Genomic DNA, 24,950 nt, shown 5'->3' with positions numbered 1-24,950 from the left:
GACTGCGGATTCATTTCACCAAAGAGAAAACAGATTTTTATTTTTTTTGGGGGGAAACTGTTAATTTCACTTCAGCTTGAAATATAAATTCTGTCTGAATTTTTACTATTTATTTAGAGTCACCGTCAAAAAAGCTTCTAACAGCATACCATATTTAAAGAAATAAAAATGGAGCATAAATAGCCAGAATAACAACATTAAATTAATTTAGATGTAACATAATATTTATGATTTTTATTGCATATTAGACTGATGTTATTCTACCAAAAACTTTTGCAAAACGCAAAAGGTAAAATTCTAACGTTTGATTATTTAGGATGATGTGTTAACTGTATGAGGCGTCAGCCGGTGTACTACATTCACATGTTCTCTCTTACCGTTCCTGTCGGTCTTTATTAGGCTACTCTCAAAACGTTTGTAAACCAGTCAGTGCACCTTGTAAAAAATAAATAAATATATAAATATACGGAAAGCAACTGCATCAGCAGTTTCTAGTATCAAAGTTTGAAAAAAAAACACACTTAAAATAACAGACACGGACTCCACCGACCCCTGATATGGACACTGAGCCCAAACCCTATTCTGCAAGTGATCTGGCAACGCTTTTAAAAGTGCCTGGCTGCTGAGGGGCGATTGGCCTGTATTTTTGGAACAGTGTTAGGATCTGGTAGCCTTGTTGGGACTGCTAAAACATATCCACGAGCTCCAAGTGCAAGAGGGGAGGCTGGGAGAGTGCTTGAAAGCCATGAAAGACCACTGGCTCGACAGTTCGATTAAATAGATCACTGTAAACTGAAAAATATATAATGTACCTAAAAAAAAAACAATCCTCCCTCTGCCGAGTAATTTCAACTTGAAACTTTAGCAAGTTTATTTCATTTTTTTAACATTATTTAAAGATTTACCTTTATCAACAAATTATGCGCGTACACGACGATTCTAGAAGTTCAACACAAGGAAAGGATCTCCAATCTCCATTTTACGCATCTGTGGAGTTTGACAGATGGATTTAACAGCGCCTGACAGAGACTGAGCCGTTCGTTATTGTTGATTTTTAAAGTCACATCTGCAAGTTTGATAAGTTAGTGGTGATTGCATTAAGCGTGATGAGCGGAGGTCGCTTTGAGTTCGATGATGGCGGAGCTTATTGTGGAGGCTGGGAGGGAGGTAAAGCGCACGGGCACGGGATCTGTACCGGACCTAAAGGACAAGGAGAGTTCTCCGGTTCCTGGAATTACGGGTTCGAGGTGGTGGGAGTGTATACCTGGCCGAGTGGAAACACTTACGAGGGGTATTGGTCCCAAGGAAAGCGTCACGGTCTAGGTGTGGAGAGCAAGGGACAGTGGCTCTACAAGGGAGAGTGGACGCACGGATTTAAAGGCAGATACGGGACGCGCATCAGTCAGGCCAGCGGTGCCAAGTACGAGGGCACTTGGAATAACGGACTGCAGGATGGTTACGGCACGGAGACCTATGCGGATGCCGGTAAGGTCGAAGAATGAACTTTTGTGAATGCAAACTGCAGTCTGTGAGATTAAACTTTAAGACCAAGGGTTATGTAACGCAACGCCTACACCTAGAGATGAGAATCATAGAGGAGTTAAGTGATTCTGCTTCCGACTCAAAATCCTTATTTGCATTTAGTACCCCTTACGCCATTAGAAAAATTTGATCATTTCAGATGTAAACAGAAAACATCTTAGGCTATCAGAACTAATTCTAATGCAATAATCAGTCTTTCTATAAACTAAAATGTGTCATTCATTTAAAAACAACAACACTGAATTAAAGAAAAACAAGTAAAATAGATTATCTTCAACTTATCAGTTAACACTCTTGAGTAATTAATAATAATAATAATAATAATAATAAAAATAAGAATCGTTTGTTCCGGTATCGGACTACTTCGGTCGCGTAGGCCTACTCACGTTGTGTTACCACTGAAGAGTGCAACACATTGCCTGTGTTTAAAACTGAATAGTAGATCACCGTTCATTGAATAATAGGCAAGGGGCGTTCGATATATATCGTCTAGGATGATAAAAACACACCCCTATGCATGGGCCATCTAAACTATGATGTAGGTTAGACTATACTGAGCAAGCAAATACATTTTAGAGTTCACACTTTCACTACGTGATTTAGTCTATTAAAATACATTTAGCCTACATTTCCCCCAAGATGGGGGGGGGGGGGTATCGCTGTATAACTTTTATGTCTTTTATATTTAGGCTATATCATCTGACATAATTAATAGGCACATGAAGAGTGAATTTTTTCTCTCTCCTAATATCAGCACAATTGCAAATGTGATATTGATTTGATGAACAGTTCAAAAAACAATTGCCTAAGTTATTAAGTGACTTAATATACACTTGTTTTTGCTCTATTTTGACAACGAAAATAGTTTCAAACCAAGTCACAGCAGAACTGTTTTGCCTCTCTTAGCAACAAACAACAGTCCCCTTTTCCAAATACCAGATTTGCGGTCTTCACTCAACAACTAACTTATGACGAATTTCCCATATTGGTTCCTGTCAGGATTGGATCTGTTTTGTCATGTGTTTCAGTTCCTGTCTTTCCTTATTTGGTCTGTTTCCTGTCTTTGTTTAGTTTGATCATAAATAATTCCCTGCACCTGTCTGTTCCTCATTATCATACCTTTATAAGCAATGTCCTTTCAATTCAGTTTTGTCAGATCTTTTCATACGTTTGTCTTCCTCCTGTTCTCCCTGTTGGATTTACGCCTGTGTTGGATTAAATAAAGACTATTTCGATTATCCTTGGCTCCGTATTCCTTCCGCCAGCTTAGTGTGACAGAAGACCCAACCTATATACAGATTGAATTCCATTTGTCTCCTCTCCTCTCCTCTCCATTTGTTTTCCGTTTTTTCGCCAGTGCCACTCCCGACCCAGAGCCCAGCATCTCCCTATGGTATGGAGCATAAGCCCGAGCCCACCGATGCAAAGAGAGCCAGAGCCCAACCTGTCAGACCAGGTACGAGAGTCAGCTACAGTGCCCACCGCAAGGGAGAGCGCCGCGGACAGAGTGAGTGTGGAGTAGAGCTCTGCCCCCTGCATCGTGGCTGAGGGTGAGCAGAGTATGGAGCACCAAAATGAGGAGGAGGATCTTATAGACTGGGAATCTGAACTGGAGGTTGAACTGTCCCCTCTATCCGTTGTCTCCGCTGGTTCCAATCAGCCCTCCTTTGTCCTTGGTTTCCTCATCCAGCCCTGAGGAGGTTTCCAATCCTAGAAAGGGTCCTCCAGTTCCTGCTCCTAGAAAGTGTCCTCCAGTGCCTGCTCCTGCCTCCTCCACCGCTGTCATCTGGCAGCCCCTCTGCTCGCCCTCAGCCCACCATCTATTTGGTGGACCACCAGCTCCGTTTGGGATTCTTCCTCCCGCCAGCTCGACCTTGGACCTCAGTTGTTCTGGCACCGCCGTGGATCTCTGGACGTCCGCCTTGGTCGCCAGATGCCTCGGCTCCACCCTGGCCCCCCGGATCCTCGGCATCCCCTTGACTCATTGGCCCTCTGTCTCTGCCTTGGGCTTTTCCTACACCTGCTCCGCCGCCGTTGGTCAGCCCCCTGGAATCGGTGGCCATTCCTCCTCCATGGCTCCTCCCACCATCGGCTCCACCTTGGGCCGCTGTTATGGCTGTGGCCTGGGTCCAGCTGGACTCCTACTGATCCAAGCTCCTCCCTCTGTCGTCTCCTCCCTGGCTCCTCCTTCCGTTGTTTGTCTGCCGGCCCCCGGTAGTCTGGTCTGTCCTCCATCGAAGCTTCCTCCCAAGCTCCCTACTATGCACTCCGGAGTGGTATTCAAGCTAGTGTGGATTTAGTGTGCCTATAAAGGGGACTGTGCTTTGGTGTTTTTAAGACCTGGGACAGTCTTGCCCACTTATTTCCTGTTGCACGCATGCACTTTCCAGTGGCAAAGACCACAAGTGTGGGTATTTGGACAAGTGGAGATTCTCATTACTGAAACAATCGGCCGTTTGAATGAATCAGTTGAATGAATAACTCAATCATTCACTCATGTAGTGATTTTCTGCCACCTACTGGCAATTTTAGGTTCATATTCAAAGTATACTTTTTTATTGCATTGCATTATTAGACTGATGTTATTCTACCAAAAATGCAATATTAAATATTAATTCATGTTCTGCATTAAACAGTCTTAGTGAATGCATCTAGCCCTATAGTATCTTACTATTTGAATTTACTGTTAAATGTAAGAATTTGGCACAAAAGATAATGCATACATTTAATTAGGTTAGAAAACAATTTTCATTATACAGGTAAAAATGCCCATGAAAGGTAAAAATACATTTAAACTTGTTGATAAAAAGTTAATTTCTGTTACTCCTGCAAACTAATCACTGTACAGAATATCAAAAACTTTGGTAGTCAGCTGTCCACAGCAGTCCTAAACCTGCCAAAGTACCAGCACAATAACACTTATCTACACAATCTAATTATCGTTATCAACAAAATTCTAGAAAATATCGAGATATAATTTTTTTGTATTCATTATCGCTCACCCCTAAATACTACACAGTATACATTGTATAGACCTTATGCATCAGAGAAGCAAGTGCGCAGCCATTTTTAGAATTTTGCCTTTGAACTTCCGTTTTTGCAGTAGGTCTGTATTTATGTAGAAATTAGTTGGTAAAGTGGATTTACTAATTGTGGAGTTAATAAAAGTTATGTGCATTGTAATGTTCGTAGTGGATGCCATTAGACTGGGTGGGGCTGTATACGCAGTGTTGGGGAGTAACTAGTTACATGTAACTTAATTACGTAATTTAATTACAAAATAAATGTAACTGTAATCAGTTACAGTTACTAAGAAAAAATGAGTAATTAAATTACAGTTACTTCTGAAAATTTTAAAGATTACAGTGGGGATTACATTTGAATATTTACACACATCCACATACAGATGTAATTGATTTCTTTCCCAAATTGAACTGATTATTCTGAGACGTACGGCCCTATAATTTCCGCGATGCAGAAACATAGTCTGGTTAGTAGAATCCAGTCATAAAAACGGGATTGCTATTGCCTAACACGGACGGAATATGCCACATTGGACAAATATATCAAAAGTACACTTGCATCAAAGCATATGCAAAGTTTTAATATTTGCTATAAATTCAGAGACAAAGGTTACTGTTGTTAAACCATGCCACAAATTTACATATTTATTTATTTAAAAATAAATACAAATGGTAATCCATTTGCAATAATAATAATTAAAAAAAACATGGTTACTGTACTTTTACGTAATAAAAGCAGTTAATTTTTGTGAGGGAAAACATGACTCATGTTCAGTATTAGGATTTTATATTGTAGTGATGCACTCAATTTGACATGTAGGCAATTTAGAAAGTATAGTTTTGTTAAATCTTGAGTGTTAAAGTCATGAGGTAGATGGATAACAGGGCAAAATAAAGAGACTGAAAAGAAAAAAGAAATGAAGTGAAGGTGAAGTTCAGGAGAGAACTTTTAATTATTTTGCATGTCCCCAAATTAAAGATTTAAATCTTTTTTTATATCAGGTCCATACAAAAAATAGTGCTGTCCATGAATTTGTTTGTATGAGTTTGAGATTTCCCGGTCTGAAATTTTATCCCAGTCCGCCCCATGTGGAAATTAATGAAGCAGACATGCAGACATGTGTTCAAATTTGATCATCTTAATTCAAGTGATGAAGGATTGTAAAAGTCTGACAGTATTTAGCACTGCTGTAAGGTTAAACCTGAATGGTGTAAATGTTTGAAGATGATTAACAGTTGCAAATAAACAATTATTGGAGATTTTGAAAAGTAATCAAAAAGTAATCAAAAGTAATTAGTTACATTACTTTAATAAAGTAATTGAAAAAGTTACACTACTATTACATTTTAAATAGGGTAACTTGTAATCTGTAACCTATTACATTTCCAAAGTAACCTTCCCAACACTGTGTATACGGTTGATAATATCACATATTTGTTGTTGTTGAGTAATTGAAACTGTGGACATTATACCATAATAAGATTTTCATAGTAGTACAGTAGATTATGCTACATAGACACATGACCTTTTCACTATACATGTTTAATTATGTAAGAGATATCCAGACGTCACCTTTGACATAATTTTTATTTACTTATTTTCTTTGCACATTTGAATCCAGCTTTGTTTAAAATAGCTTATCTTATCTAATGAATAAAGACATTTATAAAGTAAAAGTAATAGTATAAAGTAATATAATATTTTTTTTCTTTTTTGGTTTAAAAAGATAATATTATTTAACATGTTCGTATACGGGCTACATACAGTACTGTAATCTAAAAGTGAGTTCAAACTTTACCTACATAAACATTATATTGGTATTCTTTTATACATGGCTAAAATATTCCTATGAATATTCCTATTCCTATGAATCTTTGACAATCTCAAAATTAATTAAAATGAGATGAACAGTCATTCATGTTAGTAGTATTAACTTGAAGCTGCCACAGATGGCCTTTTGGGTAAATGCCTACTGCTAAGAAACATTTGCCAGAGCAGAATGGGGGGTGGTTACAAATTAGTATCACAAATCCTGTTCTTTCTGGATGTGTGGTGTGAGTACAAATAAAAAGGCTCATTCACTGGTGGCCAAGTCGTTTTTCTTTTTTTGGGGGGCACATTAGGCTTTTATGTCAAAATTTTAGACAACTTACTGACTTTCCTTAATCTTATTTTTTTCAATTTTCAGTCTTAAATAGTCACTTCAGACCACTACTTGTATTATTTTCTGGCTTTATCAGCATAGTATCAGCATTCTTGTCATTATTTAGATTCATAGACCTTCTGCATTTGCATAGTGACTGCAAAAACCAAAATCATTTGCATGTTTATACCACTCTTAACAATGTATGGATGCCATTGCATTAAATAGCAAATTATCAAACCAAGCAGCACAATGGCATTGTTAAAGCAAAACATTTAAGAAAATGTTTATTAGATCACACAATATAAGATTATACAATATCATATAACATTGTACAATATATTATATAAGAATATACAAAATAAATACTAAATATACTGTTCAAAATTAGGACAAAAGAAATACAGTACCTATTAAAGCACTTTGTGATTATCAAATATTCATAGCTTTCTGCAGGTGTTCTTCAGTCATGTTAACATCCGCTAAAAATCCGCTTTAATTTAGGATGAAATTTTTATAATTCTTTTGTTATTTATTATAATAAATTATACATTTCAAAAAACAACACAACTAAAGGCCTGTTCACATCAGGAATGATAACTATACAAACAACAATATTATTGTCACACCAAGCCATGTTAAAATTCTGTTAAGCTCTAGTTCTCTAAAGCTGGATGGATTCTGATTGGCTGTCAGTGCTTTTATCATTAATCAGCTGGAAAAATGTATAATTTTGAAAGTGATTCCAACTAAATTATTTCTCTTTGTCATTATAGTTATGGACTCTACAGTACTATTATTCTAAATTTAGAATGATTTTTAAAATGATATCTTTATCGTTATTGTAACAGTTATCTTCCTTGGTGTGAACAGGCCTTAAGAGTCCGAATACGTTTTGGGTTCACTCTTTTATGATAGAGTAGGATGCAATAACACAAGTTATCATATAGGTGTCTTATATATACTGTATCAATTGAGCTGGTAGCCGAGTTATCACTATTAGCAATGTTAAGTGCTAGTGCAGCACTGTGTGAAAAAAAGGCACAATAATAGCCATGCCTGTGCTCTTTTGCCCAGCCCATCCCTGAGGACTGATGGATCTCATACATGTGTTGCATGACCAAACCAGACCCACAAGCCCCATGACATAAATAACTGCACGTGGTTTATTACCCCAGAGGATGATATGAAAGAGGCGGCTCGCTAGCAGTTGTACCACTGTCCATTGTTTCACATGCCTGAAGTGACAATGAGCTTACGGGTGGCCTGAATTTGAATAAAATGCAGTGTTGTAATACAATCTGTAGTTTAGTTGAAGGGATGATAATTCTGTCATCAATTAACGCTCGTTCACACCGAGAACGATTACTCTCGATGACAATAAATATAACGTTTTAACAATTGGTTTAATTATTTGAGAAAAGGGGGGTCCACACCAAAACTAAAACAATAAAGAAACAGAGGAACAATATCATTGGCATAACATGACTTTTTAAATAAACTGCACAACATTCTTAAAATAAATAGAACATTATTGTGCATTGGTGTGGATGCCCATATAGTTATCATAATTAGTTAACATTATCAGAGTTGTCTTTCTTTGTGTGAATGGGCCTTTTCTCACTCTCCTGTCTTTTCAAGCCTTTATGAATTTCTTTCTTCCTTCGAACACAAAAATGTTTTTAAGAATGCTTTAACTGCTTTAGTTTACAACGAAAGTCAGTGAGGTCCAAAACAACATGGACACCACTGATTTTCATTGTACAATTAAAAGCAGAAATAAAAATGTTGTAGGATTTACTTTGAAACTGTTTTCAATCAGAAATGACTGAAGTAAAGCCAAAGAAAGGTTAGAACTGTTTAGGACCATTTTTGCTTGCAAACGGTGCTTGGTGTGCATATTTCTCTCCTGATTCGGTCGAGAGAGATTTTTCACTGGAGAAAGAAATGTAGATAGATAATTCGTATTTTACCTGGAAGCATCTGTTTAAAGTTAAAATGCATCTGTTCATTTCTTTCCCACAAACATGCAGTTTATCACTCCAAAAGAAGTAAACTGATGGTCTGGAGGCTTGTGGATTACTATTGAGATGATCAGCTGTTTTAACTCTAATTCTAGTGACACCCATTCACTGCAAAGGGTGAACTATTTGTGTGGCCTGTTCCTTTAAATTAGTGGTCTATTTAGTACAGCCATTTAATTGTAACAGCAAAATAATTCAGTGTTTTTAATGACAAGAAAAATAGTTAAAGAATCTGTAATAATGCTGAAAGATCAATAAAAAACCATACAAACCATGACAAAACTTGTATTTTTGGGTGGACTATCCCTTTACTATTCTCTGACTGATGTCTTTGCCAATATAGGTACCTTCCAGGGCCAGTTCACTGGCGGCATGCGACATGGCTATGGAGTGCGTCAAAGTGTTCCCTATGGCATGGCAGCAGTGGTGCGTTCTCCTCTGAGAAACTCTCTGAGCTCCCTGCGAAGTGAACACAGCAATGGGACACTTCTGCAGCAGGACATCCCAGTCATCACTGCCACCAACGCATCCGGTCAGGAGACCCTGGTCAACACTCCCATGCCTCTGGGCCCATCTCGTGGCGGTTTTGCCCTCACCCTGCAAGTGGACCCAGATGCAGTAAAGCCCAAGAAGAAAGGCCTCTTCCGGCGTGGCTCACTTTTAGGCAAGCTGAAGAAGTCAGATTCCCGCACTTCCCTTTCCAGCAATAAGAGCAAGATTAGCTTTTTGCGGAGTGGGTCAGCTCTCAGCTCCGCCGCCAGCGATGCAAACTCCACCATCAGCCTGGGTGAGAGTGAAGGAGAAGGTCAGGATTTTCCCCCAGTGGAGTCAGACATTGATGCCACCACCACTGAAGTCTACATGGGAGAGTGGAAAAACGACAAGCGCTCGGGTTATGGGATCAGTGAACGTTCTAGTGGGCTTAAATATGAGGGCGAATGGCTGAACAACCAACGGCACGGTTATGGGTGCACCACTTTCGCAGAGGGTGGCAAAGAAGAAGGCAAGTACATTAACAACATGCTGGTGAAGTCTGTAAAGAAGAAGGTAATTCAGCTGAAGGGTACTAAGATCAAGCAAAAAGTGGAGCGCAGTGTGGAAGGAGCCCAGAGGGCAGCTGCCATAGCCAAACAGAAAGCCGAAATTGCCAATTCAAGGTAAGGAGTGAATCATTTAACTGCTCACAACAGCTGATTTTGGATATGGTCGGCTATTAATTACGGTCGATTCCGTGTGATTGGCTGTTTTCTGCATGTGTTACACTTCCAGGTGCACGTGCCCTAGAGTTAATCACAAACTCTGGATCAAACTCAAAGTTGACAGAGAATGTTTAGAGCTTTGTGAGCCCACTGAACCTGATCTAAACCCGGTTGGATTTGTTTGATTTAGTCAAATCTACACCTACTCTGAAACTTAAGAGTTTGTTCAAATAGCTTTGTGCAACAGGCCACAGAGTGGTCCTACCTGAGCTGCTAAATACATAAATAAATACACAAATATTTAATAATAATAATAATAATAATACACTCTCCACAAACCTCTTCTCAGCTAGATTTACCTCTAGTTTTCAGAATACACAAGCCCAAGCCAAGACTGCCAGACGATGTTTTGTAGGTTTTACATAACATGCGCAAGAACAAAAAACATCCTGATGCCACCTTGGTGCTGGTTTCCAGACAGTCTGCCCAAATGCAAAAACAAACAGACTCAAAGCAGGCCACATGATCCAAGCTATGCATGGCGTCTTAGTGGCTAGGCTGAGCTCCAGACATGATAAAGAGGAGTCTAACACATGACACAAATAATAAAGCTTCCCTGAAAGGTCAAATATTTAGATTTCCATACACTTCTGACAGCATCTGCAGTTTATCATGGAGATGCTTACAGTTATAAACAGTGGGCTTATTTCAGGTGAAGTGGATTTGATAAAATCTTCCCTCCTTGTAAGGAGATGCATAAGCCAAAGACAAACAGCCGTGGCTTCTCAGTCATCAGGTGCTCGCTGCTGTTGATGCTCACCCCATAAAAATTCATTCAAAGATTATTAAAGATGACAACCTGACAGAAGGTGAAACCAGATGAATCAAAGCACAAGTTTCAGGGGGGAAAAAGAAGACATTCTCATTCCTTATACAAAAGCAAAACATGTATATGTCAGAATAACATACAAGACAAGACTGTTCAAATAAGGAGCTTACTGTTACCAAACACCTCCACACCACTTCTCAAGTGTTATAGCCAGTGCCAGATCATTGTTTGTAGAGGAGAAACCTGATCTTATCATTATCAGCAATAAGAGACAGACTTCTGACACCAAGCCAGACAGATCAGAACGACTAACTGGAAACCAACACACAGCTGTCTACAGTGAACTTGGCAGTAACAACAACAACAACAACAAAAAAAAACATGGCTGTGGAGTTTGTTCAGGTGCTGGTTAAACCCTTTACTCTAATCATAGTGTATTTAGAACAGCAGAGGGTCTTGTGTGGAAGACGAAACTCCTCCGAGACCATGGCACTGGGTGTAAATGACGCACATGGGTCTGGTGTCAGAAAAGGAGGCCTGCCTAAAAAAGAACAGGCACTGTTGCTATATCACAATCACAGGGGAATGCAACAGCTGATAGCCCTTTTCTATCCTCAGCTTCTTAGACACTCATACAGACATACCTGATGTAATAAAAGACGGGGGGAAACACCATCACAAAAACCTTAATCAAAAATCAACCAATAAATATTATTATTTTTTATTTTACTTCTCTGGTCTCATCTCAAATGTTAACAAACAGGTCTTTAAACACGTCATGATATCCAAGAAAAAAAAATTAATTCCCACATGAGAAGCACTACTAAAAGTTAAACTAGATTTGCAAGTGTTATCGATTTACATGTTGCAAAATGTCTCCAAAAGGTTGCATAAATGTTACAAAAAAATATGAAATAGGGTTTGCAAACCTATGGCTCGGAATGTTTCAGTAGTACTCATTTAGCACATTATGGGTTGGGTTTCATTATTCTAACACCACTACAACACATTTTAAAAGCATGGTTCAACTGTCCGAACAGCAGAAAAAGCCATCTATCACAGATCTGTGAACAAACAACCAATCTAGTTATGCAGAGCAATACGGAATAGGTTACTTGTAGAAAGCATGCTATTAAACATTATTTTCTATTCATAGCTCTTTTTTCAATTGTGTGAGGCACCCTTAAGAAACATTCCAAGTTGGCTACTAAGGAGTTCAAAAATTTACTACCAATTATGGATATTAATTTCAGCAAGAATTTATGAAAGCATCGGCCAATAACTTAATGCAGACGTTACTGTAAATGTATATCTATGACATACCACTGGGAGGGTCTGAACTTTCTAAACGTTCCACTGACAGCCACCCTCAGTACAGTGTCTTTAAGTGGTCGGGCTATTTTGAACTAAGGATAACATTACAGTATGGAAAATATCACAGAGTAAATACTACATTGCTGTTTTTAATCAAAGTGACAAACAAAAATCTTAACTGTGAACCGTTACTGCATGCGTAAAGACAGACGTTGTTAAAAAAAGTTCTTATACTGTAAATGCAAATTGTGCTTTAAGAAAAAAAAAGGTCCTGTGGCTTGCACTGTAATTATGCAGTGCAGTAATTCCTAATGTGACCAACACAAATAAACCACAGGAATAATTTAGCCCCTGAATAAGTTTGCATGAATGAATAAAATCAATGCACGCTCCATAAAATAAAGGTGGTCTTCTCTATAGCGGTGTATCATAGCACACCAGTTCTCATCTCTTACTGTGAGGTGCAGGGTGTTAAAAGAGTGATGTATTTTAGGTTTCAGCTCAATGGGTGAAGAGGACACCCTCTTTTGCTATAAATAACCACCTGCCATACAACCCCCAACACACTTCTTCCTCTCGTATTAAAGTCAAACACACTGCGAGCAAACCAAACTCTTGCAGCTCTTGGGTAAGTGGGGTTTCTCTCTGGAACATTCATCAGCTTCGTTGTAGATCTACTGAGTTCCTGCATTGAATGGAATGAGCACTGCATAGGATTCTTAAATGCTGAGGGGATATTACCATTGCTTTTTATAGTGCAGACAACTGCTAACCAATCTCTCCTAATAAAGATGAGACGGGATGTCTTGGGTTGCTCTGGTTCTACAAACAAGATACAAGTTGAAAACAGAGAGAAAAAAAGGTTCACTCTCATGCCTTTCCTCTCATAACATAAATAACCAACTATATTAGAACTGGCAGTATCTTTGCCACATTATAATAGTAAACTATTTAATCTAATGTCAGAAATAAACAGAGCTTTCCTTTAATAGTTCACCTCTGAAACACTGCCACAACATATTACATTTACTGTATGCATCTGTTGTACTAGACAGGTGTTAACATAAAGTCCTAATGAATTTCTGTTTTGGTTTTATTAATGCTATAGAAACGCTTGGTCCTTATGACTCAGCTAGTAGCACATGTTATAAACAATTGATATATATATATTAATCAATAAGCACAAAACTAACTGGATTTCTCAGCATTTACCAGTATTTGATTTAAAACCACTGACTACATGCTTTTTTCCCTCATCACAGAACAGCCCATGCCAAAAGTAAAGGAGACGCTGCAGAACAGGCCGCCCTAGCCGCCAACAATGAGTCTAGTATCGCTCGTGTAGTTGCCAGAGAGCTCTCTCCCTCTTTCCATCAACCAGGTAGGTAGAAGACTTCATTGTTTGCTAAATATATAATCAACAGAGGCCAAAGGAACAGGGGCTGGTTCGGATCCTCCCAGTCCAGTGAGAGACTGGATGCTTGATGAATGCTTGTTAATCCAGACATCAAGTCAGATTTACAGTATGGCAGCTTTTATCACAGAACAGTCTTTGTGCTGTTAATGTCTTGAGTTTCTAAACCCCACATGTAAACATTTCTGAGTGTCTGAATCAGGATTAGATTGCTAAAACACAAGCCCCTCAGCACCTCACCATGTTCCTGTGTCTGTCCATCTGAAGGGCACTGCTAAGCTCTTGATGGTTTTATTTTGGCACTGTCTGTCTCCAAAATCTTACACAAAGCTGTAGACAAGCATAACAAAATGCATAATTATAGTTATTTGATTATTTTAATAATAAGCCATGGGATGTTTGCCTGTATTTGTTCTGTTGAGGTGATCACATTTCATCTTTCTTCTTAAAGTGCGGAATTATTATTCCGTCCCTGACTGTTTGCATTTGTGGCCTCTGTCAGCTACCTGTCAGCCTGAAACTGAACATGCTATTCAACACCCTTGTCTTGTGTTTCAGTGATAAAAATACATTATAGGGGTTCTTTTGGTCTTTTGTGAAAATGATAGAAAATAAATTTGATAATGTGATAAATATTTAGAGATAGACTGAAAGTGAGGCACCAAATTTAAATATAGACTCCAGTAAACCCTCGAATAAATTAATGCATGCACTTGCAATTATCTCATAATTGTCAGCGATTGCAAGAATCAAACAAAATAACATCAATCAATCAATCAATCAAAATAATCAAAACTAAAATAACAGTAAGCTATTTATTTTGGCATGATAAATTGGTTATAGTACAGTTTATTCTATCATCTACTGTTTTATATTTTGAAAATGAATCTGAGAGAGCAATTATCAGGAATGGAAGAAAAAAGTTACAGTTGAAATAATCAGAATAACAAATGAAAAAAGGTTCACCTCAAGAACACTTTTGACCATTGTTTGTTTAAAAAAAGTAACTGTAAATGTCTACTGTAAAAATTTACCTCAACCTTTCAACCATTTCCAGAGAATGTCAACTTATGTTGGGCATCGGTCAGCTTCAGAGCTAGTGGGGGCAGCAGAGAGCCTCATGCAGTTTTATTGGCTGTTTAGGAACTCTGCAAAACATTGTTATTAGTGCACCTTTGAACCTATCATTTAAAAATGATTGTATGTGTATAATATGTCAGTGCTAAATTATAATCAGCCAGTATCAATATCACTTATTAAACCTACATTCTAATAAAACATGCATCACATGGTGTCCCTCAGGTCCTGAGTATATAAAAAAACGAGCCTTGCAGGAGATTGCTCAGAGCAATGAGAATGCAGACACAGGGATGCACGAGCCCTTGTTAGCTGAAGATTCCCTACCAACACCCCCAGAGAGCCCCTTCATGAATGAGCTGGAAAGTCTAAGACCAAGCTCCACCTCTGCACGCACCCCCTCCCCTACTCCAGTCATCGTCCCTCAGGCACCCAGCAGGGAAGATCCCAACCTCTTGAGCCCCGGCAGCTGGAATGGAGACAAGGCCAGTCGAGGCAGCGGTAGCAGAGGCAGCAGTAGAGCAGGTAGTAGGCCAAGCAGTCGACCCACCACCCCGTCTTCCACTCCTGCCGTTGCTCCCGCTCCAGATGCAGGTCCTGAGGAACATTCTGCTCCCAGCAGTAAGGTCCCATCCCGTACCCCTAGCCGCCAGAGCCCCAAAGTAGAGGAGGGTTCAGACCTGGAAATCAAAGCTTTGCAGAAAATGGACTCAGAGTCAAAAGTAGCAGAACCTGTCCCTGCTGCTACGCCAGTAAGAACCAATCTCGTCCTCACCAGCGACGATGAAGAGCCACCCCCACCACCTCGCTCTGCCCCCAAGCTGTCCCCCAAAGCAGTCACACCAGAGCCAAAGGCAGCTGAAGTCAAACACAGAGATGAAACAAGGGAGCCTGTAAATGAGCGCCCATCTTCAATGACAGAAAGCAAGCCTGAGTCTAGGACAGAAGTCAGGGAGGAGAAGAAATTAACCAACAGAATGGAGCCTAAACCTACATCAAAACGAGAACCAAGCCCTGCTCCAAAAGTTGCACCAAAGCCTGAGCCCAAGTCAGTGCCTTACCCAGAACATAAACCTGTGGTCAAGTCGGTTGCTAAACCAGTTGCCAAGATCGAGGCCAAAACTGAGACGAGGCAGAGGTCTCTTTTGAAAGCCCCTAGCGAAACAATACAAGAACCTCTGGAGCTAGATGAGGTAAGGATAACAAATCAAACCTTGGTATTCTGATTACAAGTAAAATCTCAGTTGGTCATTTCAATTGATTTTTAAATCCCATTAAATATTCCAAATATTGCATACATATTTGAGATTTGCATAGCCTAACAAATTCAACCAGAAAAATCACTTTTTACAACCTATTTCTAAATATACATATCTACAAATAAGTTTTATTATATTTCCTAAGGAAAAAAGAAAACATTACATTACTCTGTCCCACGACTCTCACCTCAAAACCCTTTCTGAACCTGTTCTGCTTCTAGTTGTCCCTGGATTTGTGCATTTTGAACAATCAGAGCCCTGTTTTACTACATTAATCATTGAATCTCAATGTATTGTACAGTGGCCCACCATCCTAGCTTCAGATGTCCTCCCAATAGGCAATGTTATGAGAAAGCTAATTTTTCTAAACAGCTCTTGAGTGGAGTGGAACACACTGCTCTGGAACACCAACAGATTGTGTTCCTTGAAATTCTGCCCTGGCTCCGACATTTTTTGCTCCGGCATTTTTCACAGGCATATTTATACAAGGCTGAACCATCAAAATGACAAATGCTCACCTTCACAAAGCCACTTGCAGTCTATCAAAAACTCAATTTTGCATTGAATCACAGCAGCATCTTTTGGCTCATTGAGCATAGGTCCCACACAATCGGTTTTTAGAGGGGGAAAAATTTGTAATGTGTAAAAAGCCCTACCTCTTGCAATTGAAATAATAAGTCAGGGGCTCTCAACTCTGGTCCTCAGGGTCCACTTTCCTGAAGAGTTTACCTCTAACCTTGATCAAACTCATCTGCCAGTAATTTCTTGTCATCCCAAAGACCTTAGCCTTGTCCAAATACCATGCAGTCTTGCCCACTTGAGAGCACATGCGCGCGACAGGAAGTAAGTGCGCAGGACTGTCCAGATCTTAAAAACGCCAAAACCCAGTGCCCTTAATGCACACTAAAGCCGCGTTTCCACCGCAGGAACTTTAGACTTAACTTTTAGACTTTGGCCTGGTACTCGGTGTGTTTCCACCGCAGGAACCAGGAACTAAATAAAGTTCCTGGTAAAAAAATGCCCCTCAGAAAGTCCCTGCTGGCGAGGTGGTACTTTTTCAAAGTTCCGGAACTTTCGGGGGCGGGACTTGGCCGCTAAACATCCTGATTGGTTGAGTTCACGCAGCATTGGTTAAGTTCAACCACCATTTATTCGGATCAACATTTTCAAAATATTACTGGTATTGTGTCATGAAATGTAATTTTAAAAGTATTTCAGGCGAGAATGTAGTTGTTTAAAACTCAAATCCGTGGTTTATTTATAAAAACAGCGCCTATTTAAAAATGTTTTTCACTGATCTCAGAGACGGTCAGCTCCACGCGATCAGCGGGAGCTCAGTCCTCATGTATCCGCTGAGAAGCAGCCTCTCCTCGGCTAGACCTTCTGATGTGTGCCGCTGGCTCTGATGTCTCTTTAGTGGTTAAACATAAAATATAATTCAGCTGCGGGGTAAATCTAACAGGTTTTCTTTGGTCTGTATTCAATTTATCTATATGTTAAAATGAAAATAAAAAAGTCAAATCTATATAATATTTTGTTTCATTGTAATGTCTGTATATATACACACATCCCTGAACTAAGTACATTTTTGCAGTTGTTATTATGCTTAAATGAAAACGAAAGGAGGCAGTGGTATTTGATATCCTATTTCGTTTTATTGTAAATATACTGAGAGGAAAATTGCAGTAGCCAAAGCGAGTTGAGTTCACACAGCATTGGTTGAGTTCAACCACCATTTATTCGGATCATGTTCAAAATATTACTGTTTTATTGTGTCATGAAATGGAATTTTAAAAGTATTTCAGGCGAGAATGTAGTTTTTTAAAACTCAAATCTGTGGTTTATTTATAAAGACAGTGCCTATTTAAAAATGTGTTTGGCCGATCTCAGAGACGGTGAACTCCACGCGATCAGCGAGAGCTCAGTGCGCATGTATCCGCCGAGAAGCAGCCTCACCTCAGCTAGACCTTCTGATGTGTGCCGCTGGCTCTGATGTCTCTTTAGTGGTTAAACATAAAATATAATTCGTTTTGGGTAAATCTAACAGGTTATCTTTGGTCTTTATTCAATTTATCTATATGTTAAAATAAAAATAAAAAAGGCAAATCTATATAATATTTCGTTTCATTGTAATGGCTGTATATATACACATATCTCTGAACTAAGTACATTTCTGCAGCTGTTATTATGCTTAAATGAAAACGAAAGGAGGCAGTGGTATTTGATATCCTATTTCGTTTTATTGTAAATATACAGAGAGGAAAATAGCAGTAGCCATGATCAGCTGACTGAAGTTATCAAGTACGCTGCTGTTTTGCAGATTTACCGGACTTGCGTCATCGCAGACATCACACTTCCGAGTCGAATGCACAAAGTCTGAACTACCGAGGATGCACGTCCAAAATCAGCGTACTTTGTATTGAGAAACGCGCGCAGAGCTACGTCACCAGTCTATTTGCCTAATCTTCCCGGTACTTTACACAGCGGTGGAAACGCAGAAAGCAACAGGTCTGGGGGGAAAAAAGTTCCTGGTACAAATGTTCCGGGTAATTTCGGTGGAAACGCGGCATAAGGGTGCTTCTCAATATCTCTCATCTTTTCCTCTAGGAGTGAGGAGGCTTCCTGAGGAGCTATGAGTGAGGATACACACGTGTATCTTTTCCGGAAGTGTTTTTCATTGAAAAACCTTACACATGTATAAATTCTCCTTCCCCTTTACATTTGTCTTTACCAACTTTAACAACATAAGGGCAGATCCCTTTAGCACAGCTGATGATGCTTTGAAGTGACACTAAAGGAAGTGAGAATATTTCATTTCACTTGGTTCAATTTCCTCGATCCTCGAGTCTTTTCCTTGCGTCCTTCCCTCGCCTCCTGAAGGGGTGGACCTAAGATGCGAGGAAAGGAAACGAGGATGCACAAATAAGAATTGAGAAGCACCCTAAATCCACACTCAAGAGCAGTATTCAAGGCTTAGTGTATCCCATCATGCATCATGTTGTGGAAATAAATCGCGAGCCTTTTTGCCAAGATCGTGAGAGGTCACGGAAACCTTTCCAATGTAAGATAAATATTAATAATAATTAGATATGACATATAATTTGGTAGTAAAACAAAGTGCTACACGTTTTATTGCTGCATAGATTAGTATATTTATTTTGTACAATATTTGGAACTGCTTTTTATCACTTAATTAGAAGCACCACAAATTAAAATTGTCATGTTATAGGGACTAATGAACAGACATTTAGAAGATGATTTTAAAATGCAAGTATTTACAATTAAAATAAAGCTATGTAAACACTTGCATTTTTACAATACTATAAGGGTGTCCCATCAGGTAATGAAAAGTTTGACACACAGTTGTGGTCTTCATCCTCACTTGAACACTTGGGCCAAATACAGGAAATATGTCATAGAAGTAGTCAAGTAGTTAAGTGCAAAGACCACAAGTGTGGGTATTTGGACAAGGCTCTTGATTAGCTTGTTCAAGTGTGTTTTTCTAATTTCTAGCATTACTGAAAACCTCGATTCGTTGGTGTAGGTGTGTTTAATTAGGAATGGACCTTAAACTCTGAAGGATAGTGGACCCTAAACTCTGTAAAGCCCCTTTCACACTGCACGTTGGACCTGGATGGTTGTGAGTGCGACTGCTGTGACTGTTGACGTACAACGCTGCTGACGTGTTTTCTGGTGCACCCAATAACAAAGATAACACGTCAGCAGCGTCATACATCAGCAGTGCCACTGCAGTGTTGTGAACGCGCTCACAACAGTAAATCATTTTAAAATTTGGGTGAACTAACCCTTTAAGAATGTGGCCCTCCAGGAGCAGGATTGGACATTGCTGCCAAGATGTGCAATCTTGCTCCCAGAGAGCCACCTTCTTACTGAGTTTAGCTCCAGCACACCTGCCTGGAAGTTTCCAGTAGCCCTGAAGACTACATTAACTGGTTCAGCTTTGTTAGGGTTGGAGGTAACTCTGATGATTTAAGGTGGCCTTTAAGCAATTGCACAAGTACAACCTGGAGCACCATCATTTGATTATTTTACTTTACACTAACAGTTGTGAACTGTTTTTTCATCATAGGGGCCAAACACAATTATGATCTGCATGGTTATATTCCTGAACATTGGTTTGGCAATTCTTTTCGTTCACATCTTGTCTTGAGATGACAAAGCCTAAGGTAAGCTGCCACAATATATCCTGGATTCTTTCTTGAGTGAATTTCACTAAGAGTAACTGTTTTTTCTCCTTGTAAAATCACTGTGGGTATTATTTCACACACCTTTTTCTAGCCAAAACCATCCAGGTGAAAGAAACTACCATGGGGAGCTGTGAGAATGCACTGCGCTCCATTAACGGCTCTATTGTTGCGTTATCCAGTTTCAGACCAGCCCTCCTAAGCTACTCTAAAGTTGGTTGTCATCTGTAACTGGACTGAGTGCTCCTAATTGATCAGTGCATCTCCTTGCCAGAATGCTATAGAATAAAGCATTTGTGCACATTTGCTTTGTTTGTGAAAGGTACTAATGCATTTAACAGTTCTGCAGTCTAATGCAGGTGAAACTGAATAATCTATAAGGACTAACTGATGTTAAGTACATTCGCAATCACATCACATATTCTATAAAACAGAACGTGTCATTTGGCATGTAACATTCATCTTTGGAGAATAAACAAATAGTTATGACATAACGAAATGGGTCAATCCTTTTTCTTCTTTTCAATGGCTTGAACAAACATAAAATCCACCAGTGCACTAATGCTTTAACACCAGGTAGTGGCATTCATCAAAATCTCTGATGCTGTATGCAAATACAAATTTAATGTCTTAAAGTATCCCCTGCATGATAAAGGTCAACATGGCTGAAAAAAAAATTGCTAAAACACTTTCTAGGATTTTCCATAATGAAAAAAAGTATTCCACAATACAGTAGAAAACTTGCAACAAATAAAAGACAAAAAGACAGGAAAGCTGTAATGAGAATATTCTAATTAGAAAATTAGGTCTATGAAGATGTTACATTGTTAATTTTCTTAAGCTAAAGCATCCCTATAGAGAAGGTTTACACAAGTTGGCGTGAGAGTTTTTAAACAAGAATCTAAAAATACCTCTTCACTGAACGGAAAAAGAAAAAAAAAAGGGAAAAAAATATGTTGTGGCTAACTAACTCTTGTACTGTGAATTTGTGATAGTTCAGCCTTTTGTTTTGCCTGTATTAGTCATAAAGCGGTATGCAAGAGATTTAAGAATGTTCAAACCAGATTGTGCAAGTGTACATGTCCCCACATTTTTATGCATGTGTGCACATTTGAGTGTCTTTGTAAATTTCTAAATCATTGACATTTTCAGAAACATTTCATGGTTTTAGCTAATTTAACCCGTAAAGAGTAGTGCATTACCTCAAATTTGCAAAGGTCTTATAGAAAATATTGTAACTGTGCAAAATGTTATTTATTGAATAAATAAAGGGGTGTTAACGTTTTATCTAGAATAACTAATTAAGTTTATTTTGATTAAGTGTTTACAAGTCCCAATTCACCCAAAATACAGATATTAGCCACTTGTTTCTCATATGCCTCTCAAATGTCTAAAATCACTAGACATTTAAAGGGGTCCTATTATGCTCTTTTACACAGTCTTGATTTTGTTTTGGGGTGTACTAGAACATTATCTCATGCTTGGTGGTTCGAAAAACGCATTATTTTTCACATAATTCACATAAGCAGTACCTTTCTCCCCAGCCTGGAACAAACGGCTCGATTATTTCCGTATTTGATGAAGGCCCGCCTTACGAAAACCGAGATGTGATGTGATTGGTTAGCTGTCCCTGTGCATTGTCATTGGCGAACAGCTTAGATTGTGTTTTTTTTTACTGTCGGCCCTTGCCAAAGCATCAAGTTCTGTCTGCTCCGGTACAGTTAAATGTGCTGTATGTCAGTTTTTGACTCTACTAAAGCATAAAAATACCATAATATGTTTGTAGATATTCAAGAAACATGCTAAGTTAATATATTTGTCTATCTGAAAAACAATGCAACAGTCAGTTAGTCTCCTTTGAAAATGTGATTCCCGGGCTGGAATGTTGGTCTCGGTTTTGGTTCGTGAAATCCATGTGAAACCCTCACACTGCCAGTTTACCCAATTGTATTTCGGTCCCCCTTGTTGCCAGTTGGCGAGAAACACAGCGTCTTTCATTTCAGTCATTGAAAGCTGGCAAACGAAGGGGATAGGAGCGTCAATCTGGCAACCTGCGATTGTGTCAAAGTATTGAAGTGCACGGATAAATTATTTATAATAAACACTACAGTATTCAATTAAAAAAATAAACATTTTTAATTTAGATTTCATGGTAACAGTTTGCCCCGTTTTCAGACCCCGGGACTATTGAACAAGAGGATCGCACAGAACCTTTGCACGCACGCATATTGCAAGACATATTAGAGGGTAACTAGGGTTGGGCCGTGATCCCACCACCACATACCCCCCGCAATCCGCAGCATACCAATACCGTTTTTGGAAACAAAATTACGTGCCGAACCCCCTACAGGGAATAAATACATGATTGGAGGAAAATATATATTTCAATATTTTCTCCCAGAGTTATATGATTGGGTAATACTGTAGGCCTATATAAATTGCGGCCATTGTGGAGCCGGTATTTTGTCTGGCATTCAAACTGCTTGAAAAAACCATTGAAAAAAGTCGGCATGAAATCAAAATTTACAAGACTTATTTTTTTAATGGAATACTGTATTCTTTATTATATATAACTTAGCTGTGCACTTCATTATTTTTTTTTAATTCATGTGCACTCATAATTTTTTATCAAGAATTTAAACCTCCCCTCCCTCAAAATGACTCATCTTTTCTTCCGGATAACATGCGATGGCGCGAGGGCGTGGCTATCGGTGTCTGCAGCAATTAGCATTTGGCAGTATGGTTGTTAGATGCATTTTTGATTGCGCTCCTCCTCAAGTCCTCTATTTCCAAACAACCCAGTCTGCGTGCCTGCTGGCTTGAAATCTTGCACTTTGAAGAAGGAAGAATAATGGCAAATTCGCGTCAGTTTATGAGGCATTCAAATCTGTATCCATTTTTTCTAGCAACGTCCATCTTCCAATGATCCAATCAATTACCGAAGGACGAACTCAATCCCCGCCCTACATTTATTTCCATTTCGGAAGCCGTTTCACTCGGATATACGTCACAACAAGGAAAAAAAGGCAATATCAACTGCCATTTCATGCCGACTTTAAGTTCATGATTTAGTTTTAGTTTCACTTTCGATATTCGGGATCGCACATACTGTTTATGGAGTAACAGTACTTACCACACATTTTACTAGATTAGATGTTTTGTCAGTGGTGCTCAGAATCTCCAAATCATTTGCCATCGTCCTCAGTCATCTCCCCTACTTACTCCATTTATGTGGTAAATTAAATTTGATTTACTTTAATGTAACAGGCAACCATTAGTAAACGTTATTTGTTTTCTGTGCCTTTCTAAATAAGGATTCATGCTTCGGGCACCCGCTCCCCTCAAAAAAAAAAAAAAAATTTCAAAATGTACAGTAAATATGCATTGCTTATTAGTTATTTATGAATTATGTATTACAAAACATGAAGCACTACTTCGCAGTCTTGTCAGATGCACTCAACCAATGGATATAACCACGACCTCGCTCCTACCCACCCCCAAACCATTGGAATTTTCGTAGGAGGGAATAATTTTAATTATATTCTAATGGGCTGCTTAGTGACATCACAAAACCCGGAAAACAACGCTGTAGTTTAAACGAGCAGTTCGTTGTAGTTCTTCAAAAAGGATATATATTAGTGGTGGGCCGTTTATCGGTGTTAACGTGCTGCTCTTATCGGGCGATAAAAAAAAAATCGCCGTTAATCTATTCTCAAAGTTGGGTTGGGAGCTGGGTCTATACTAAGCAAGCTGATGACTTTCACCTTGATATTTTATATAACTGACTGGCTGAGGCCAGCCTAAAAAGATGCTCAGGACAGTTGACGGGCCACTGCTGCATCGTCACGAAAGCTTATCTTTTTCACATGTTTTTACGCCTTACCGCTTGTCGATTTAAACATTAAAGCATCCAAACACAAGACGCGGAAAAGCTGAACAGAGTAGCTGGTTACTCGCTCGCTGAGTTCGGTGCGCAAGAGAGAGAGAGCCGCATATCCCGGACAGTGACACAGAACTGAGCTCTGTTCTGTGAAGTTCTACTCGAAGTCCCTCCTGCACCTGAACGAACAAATACAAATCGCAGTTTGAACAAACAAAAAGATGTGAAAGAGCCCAATTCAGAACTCGCGGTGTTCTGGTGTTCAGGGCTCACGCAGAGAAAGGTGTCTCAAAACACTTGAACATCGAATTTGCTTATTTTTGCTCTTGTGCCGACAAATACATACAAAATATGTCAAAATATCCACCTTGGAAATTATGCTCGAAAAAAACTGTCAGTTATTACTTAAGTGAAAGTAAACAGTTGAGGAAAAAAATGGGATGTGTATAATATTGGATGCGTTCATCGTCTCTTAAAGTGACCGCACCTAATTTAGCTACTGGCTGCTGTAATGTTAATCCAAGAAAATAAAAATAAAAAAAATCACTCACTGCTCTTGACTGAATTACTTTGTAGTTTTAACAGTCAAACCAAAAATTATTCAGACACCAGATATAATTTTTGATATAGCAAAACTGTAATAATGTGAGAAATGTTGAAGGTGTCTGAATAAATTTAGGTTTGATTGTATATTTCATTTTTACATTGAAGATTATCCAGTGCTATTTTTTAATGAGAGCCCCTTTTCTAATGCACCACCTAGCTTGATAAACCCCTTTTCAAAGACTTACTGTTTGTCAATTCTATTTGGGTAACACACATTCTGAATGCCTCCGGCAGAATTTGAATGAGCCATTTTAATCTAGATTAATTTTAAAGATCACAGTGAGATTAATCTAGATAAAAAAAATGTATCTATGCCCACCACTAATATATACACACACACACACATACATATATACATACACATATACACACACACAATATATAACGAAATATCTCCTTTTGGAATGGACTTTGAGATTTGTAACTTTGTAGAT

The 24,950-nt window shown here is 38.8% G+C and overlaps 2 protein-coding genes across 2 annotated transcripts in view; both read left to right on the top strand.

The window, feature by feature from the left end:
• The window catches only part of LOC132129177 (transmembrane protein 18-like), a 386,729-nt gene that overhangs the window by 323,740 nt on the left and 38,039 nt on the right, over nucleotides 1-24,950 (top strand). The gene's annotated exons all lie outside the window — the stretch shown is intronic.
• Nucleotides 703-20,529, top strand: jph2 (junctophilin 2). The gene is made up of 6 exons (XM_059540529.1): nucleotides 703-1,485; nucleotides 9,077-9,890; nucleotides 13,338-13,456; nucleotides 14,792-15,759; nucleotides 19,916-20,012; nucleotides 20,125-20,529. Exons 1-5 carry the CDS (start codon nucleotides 1,107-1,109, stop codon nucleotides 19,994-19,996), a joined length of 2,361 nt encoding a protein of 786 aa, XP_059396512.1. The 5' UTR covers nucleotides 703-1,106; the 3' UTR covers nucleotides 19,997-20,012; nucleotides 20,125-20,529.

Source organism: Carassius carassius, chromosome 46 (assembly GCF_963082965.1).
Source record: "Carassius carassius chromosome 46, fCarCar2.1, whole genome shotgun sequence".
Taxonomy (NCBI): Eukaryota; Metazoa; Chordata; class Actinopteri; order Cypriniformes; family Cyprinidae; genus Carassius; species Carassius carassius.
Note: the sequence above shows the minus strand (reverse complement) of the source record. Positions and strands in the feature narration are given on the sequence as shown.

What these genes read in the sequence shown, in the direction of transcription:
- jph2 (XM_059540529.1), top strand. Translation starts at nt 1,107, where the DNA reads ATGAGCGGAGGTCGCTTTGAGTTCGATGATGGCGGAGCTTATTGTGGA. An exon ending in GGAGACCTATGCGGATGCCG is followed by an intron (nt 1,486 to 9,076) that starts GTAAGGTCGAAG and finishes TTGCCAATATAG; the next exon opens with GTACCTTCCAGGGCCAGTTC. An exon ending in GCCGAAATTGCCAATTCAAG is followed by an intron (nt 9,891 to 13,337) that starts GTAAGGAGTGAA and finishes CCCTCATCACAG; the next exon opens with AACAGCCCATGCCAAAAGTA.